Source organism: Sphaeroforma arctica, assembly GCF_001186125.1.
Source record: "Sphaeroforma arctica JP610 unplaced genomic scaffold supercont1.553, whole genome shotgun sequence".
Classification (NCBI taxonomy): domain Eukaryota; class Ichthyosporea; order Ichthyophonida; genus Sphaeroforma; species Sphaeroforma arctica.
In genome coordinates this window covers 1-4,044 of record NW_014040005.1, presented here as the reverse complement: position 1 = coordinate 4,044, position 4,044 = coordinate 1, and the positions used below count along the sequence as shown (strand labels likewise).

Here is a 4,044-nt window from a genome sequence, read left to right as displayed (position 1 = left end):
TTGATGTGCACATACCGTTGACTGGCCTGGTACATAGGCGCGACAGATGAACCGGCTCCTCGATGGGCGGCCCAAAGCCTATGCATTCTTTCTGGTTGTGTAGAGTGAGGTGTTTCATTTAACTAATCTAGAGGGTTTGATGAATACCATACGTTTTATTTGTGTATGACAGAGTCTTGTGCATTCTTTCTGGTTGTGTAGAGTGAGGTGTTTCATTTAACTGATTCGACGGATTGTTGGATACCGTACGTTTATTAGTATATGACAGGGATATTTTGTAAGTAAATATTTTTCCCGTTCAATGTGATCCGCCACATGCGTTAGATGGAGAGGTGTGTAGGTATTTACCGTGGTATGATTGGTGTCAACCTGCAGCATCCCCTAAAACGTATGGCTGCCAATCACTCAACCGATATCTACTGAAACGGGACACGTAGTATAGTATCATTGCTCAGTCATCCCTACAATAAACTTCGTAGTTTAAACGGGACATGAAGTATAGTATCATTACACAGTCATCCCTACAATGTTCTTCGTAGTCTAAACGGGACACGTAGTATAGTATCATTACACAGTCATCCCTACAATGTTCTTCGCAGTTTAAACGAGACACGTAGTAAAGTATCATTACACAGTCATCCCTACAATGTACATTGTAGTTTAAAAGGGACATGTAGTATAGTATCATTACACAGTCATCCCTACAATGTACATCGTAGTTTAAACGGGACACGTAGTATAGTATCATTACACAGTCATCCCTACAATGTTCTTCGTAGTTTAAACGCGATACTTCGCATGGTATGTGGCACACATGTGTTCCCCTCTGCAGGTGTCCGGGGCATTTGTATCGTATCGTACGCCTTGCTGTGTATATACCAAACTTTCAGCCGCACGGATTCAATACAATACTTGTCTTCCGAATAGACGACGTAAAACACTACTTACTTCCGGAGAAAAGACCCCACATGGCACTTTTAGGGGGGATTTTTTAGATAATCCCTAAACCCTAAAATCGAGGTTTCCACTCCCCAAAATCTTAAACCCTACCTGATTCGACCACTCCACATCCAACCGTTTGAGAGTGTGTGACGCGATGCCTGTGCTTGTCACCCCCCACCCCACCACCACTCCAAAGTCCCCCGGTGAGTCATAGACACTTTCCAGTGAGAGCTCTGAGTGGTATACGTTACAGAGGGAGTAGTGAAATTACCCGGAGGTAAGCGAAGAGACTCAACAGACAACCCACCACATAGTAGAGACGCTGTTCAGAGCACATACATGTGAGGGTATTGATTGGTGCTGTATAGATGCATCTGCGTGTTATAGTGTTCTATGCACACATGATAATGTGTATTTGTATGCCTATCTGTATTTGTATATTTAAAAGCCTATCCGTGCTTTGTATTTGATTGCTGTCTAAATGAGTCTGTATAGGTATGTGTATGTCTTAGGTCTTATTTATATGTAAGTTTTATGTATTATTTCTGTAAGTTTCATGTCTATTTTGGTAAGTTTTATGTCCTATTCATGCAAGTTATATATCTTATTTTTGTAAGTTTTATGTCATATTTATGTATGTTATATGTTATGTGTGCAAGTTTTACGTCTTATCAATGCAAGTTTTGTGCATTCGTATATGTTTGTTTAGCTCGACACTCGCCCTCGGAACTGAGTCTCTCCCACCCACAGGTCATAACACAGCAACTGTGCAAACTCGTACTCCATACAGCGAGCTTTAAACAGTGCATAAACATCTCACATTCACCCACTTGCTGGTGGGTTGCTAAATACAGTATGCATTCACATCTCACATTCACTGACTTGCTTGTGGGTTGCTTTATTCAGTTTGCATTCACATCTCACATTCACTTACTTGCTTGTGGGTTGCTAAATACAGTATGCATTTACATCTCACATTCACTTACTTGCTTGTGGGTTGCTAAATACAGTATGCATTCACATCTCACATTCACTTACTTGCTTGTGGGTTGCTAAATACAGTATGCATTCACATCTCACATTCACTTACTTGCTGGTTCGTTGGTCACGGGTGTGGACAGTCGGACGAATGCTAGATCGTTCATGTATGAGGCGGCGTCGTAGTCTGCGTGCAGATACTCACCATCAAGGGCCACGCATTTGAACTGCAAGTGTTAAGGAGTGATGCGCTCATAACCATAGTGTGTGTATGGGTTATACTGTTCAGGAGTGATGCGCTAATAACCATAGTGTGTGTAATGGACTACAGTCTTAAGGAGTGATGCGCTCATAACCATAGTGTGTGTAATGGACTATAGTCTTAATGAGTGATGTGCTCATAACCATAGTGTGTGTATGGGTTGTAGTGTTAAGTAGTGATAGACTAATAACCATAGGCAGGTGTGTATGGGCTATAGTGATATGTAGTGATAGACTAGTAACCAAAGGTAGGTGTGTATGAGCTATAGTGTTAATGATAGACTAGTAACCATAGGTAGGTTTGTATGGGCTATAGTGTCAAGTAGTGATGGATTGTTAACCGGGGGCAGATGTGGTATATGCTAGGGAAAGGAAAGGATGAGAGCTCGCATACAGGTGGTCGTCAGCGGTGGGTATACCACGGGTAGTCATTGAAGGTAGGAATACTGAGCTGGTCACATGCTCTACTAGTCGGACCGGTGCACCTCTTACACCTTAGTTAGAGACACTGCTAGAATGTGCATACGGATATAGCTGTATGCGAATTGAGGTGAACATGACACGAAATATGGAGAATACAACCAACGGTACAGACTACAGTACTGAGCTGTCCTTTGTCAAAAGCATCACTACCTAGACTTACTACTATCTAGACTCATTCAATCATTCATATACATACATACATACATATACATATAAATATATATATATATATATATATAGCATACACACACATGTACAACTCATACACACCTGCGACGGTTGTAGAAGATCTGTCCCGCCTATACACGCCCGATCCACTTCGTGCAAGCAATGTCCACTGGTTATCACCCACTCCGGCGCTACCAGGGCACCACCGCATCTAAAAGATATGACAAAGACAGGTGTATGAATACATGAGGCACGCATTGCCGGCAACAGGCTCTTGGTCTGGTTATTTGTCCAGTACTGAACCCTCGCTTGGCTCAAGTGGGGCTGTGACTCTGCACTATATGTTAATCACACATAGTCTGCAACAGGCTCTTGGTCTGGTATCTGTCCAGTACTGCACCCTCGCTTAGCTTGGTTTCTGCTGTGACTCTGATCCGTGGGTGTGTAGCTTGAAAGGTCTGTCTGATGGATGTCTTTCTCTTGAAACAGTTCAGCAATTGTCGTACCATCACCAGGTCTCCGACTCCTCATACGGGGGAATCACTCTCGCTGATCCAGGCGCTGAGCTATCTATTTACTACAGTTGCACTCGTGTAGGTAGACGGTTGACTGCAGATATACTTGTACTACAGTTGCACTCGTGTGGTTAGACGGTTGACTGCAGATATACTTGTACTACAGTTACACTCGTGTAGGTAGACGGTTGACTGCAGATATACTTGTACTACAGTTGCACTCGTGTAGGTAGACGGTTGACTGCAGATATACTTGCACTACAGTTGCACGCGTGTAGGTAGACGGTTGACTGCAGATATACTTGTTTACCACAAACCAGTGTATCTAGCTACATCTGGCGCATACATATCCGCTGTGTGGTTCTACCCCATACATCCGTATCGAAGTATGTTTTTGGTTGCGATCCCTCGAGTCATAGTTGTTCAGTTGGGTGGCGTGCCTTAAACCACTTCCGTAGCATCAACAGTCGTGGCGGTGATATGCACTGATCACATGTCTTATACAGTGTATAATTGATACCGTTCTGCTCGATCTTTCCGAATAGTTTGTATTTACTTCGGGGGAGTGGCGTTGTTACGGTTGGCAGTTCATTGTAAAGTATGCCAGAGTTGTCCAACGAGTCGCAGACGGTGATCAACATATATATATATATATATATATATATATATATGTGTGTGTGTGTGTGTGTGTGTGTGT

General features: G+C 42.9%; 1 protein-coding gene across 1 annotated transcript; it reads right to left on the bottom strand.

Annotated features, from left to right (window-relative positions):
- Positions 1-1,002: 1,002 nt before the first annotated feature.
- On the bottom strand, positions 1,003-3,090 carry SARC_07184 (hypothetical protein; the record flags this gene model as incomplete). Its single annotated transcript, XM_014298874.1, has 3 exons — positions 1,003-1,175; positions 2,033-2,147; positions 2,935-3,090. 3 exons carry the CDS (start codon positions 3,088-3,090, stop codon positions 1,003-1,005), a joined length of 444 nt encoding a protein of 147 aa, XP_014154349.1.
- Between the last annotated feature and the right edge of the window lie 954 nt (positions 3,091-4,044).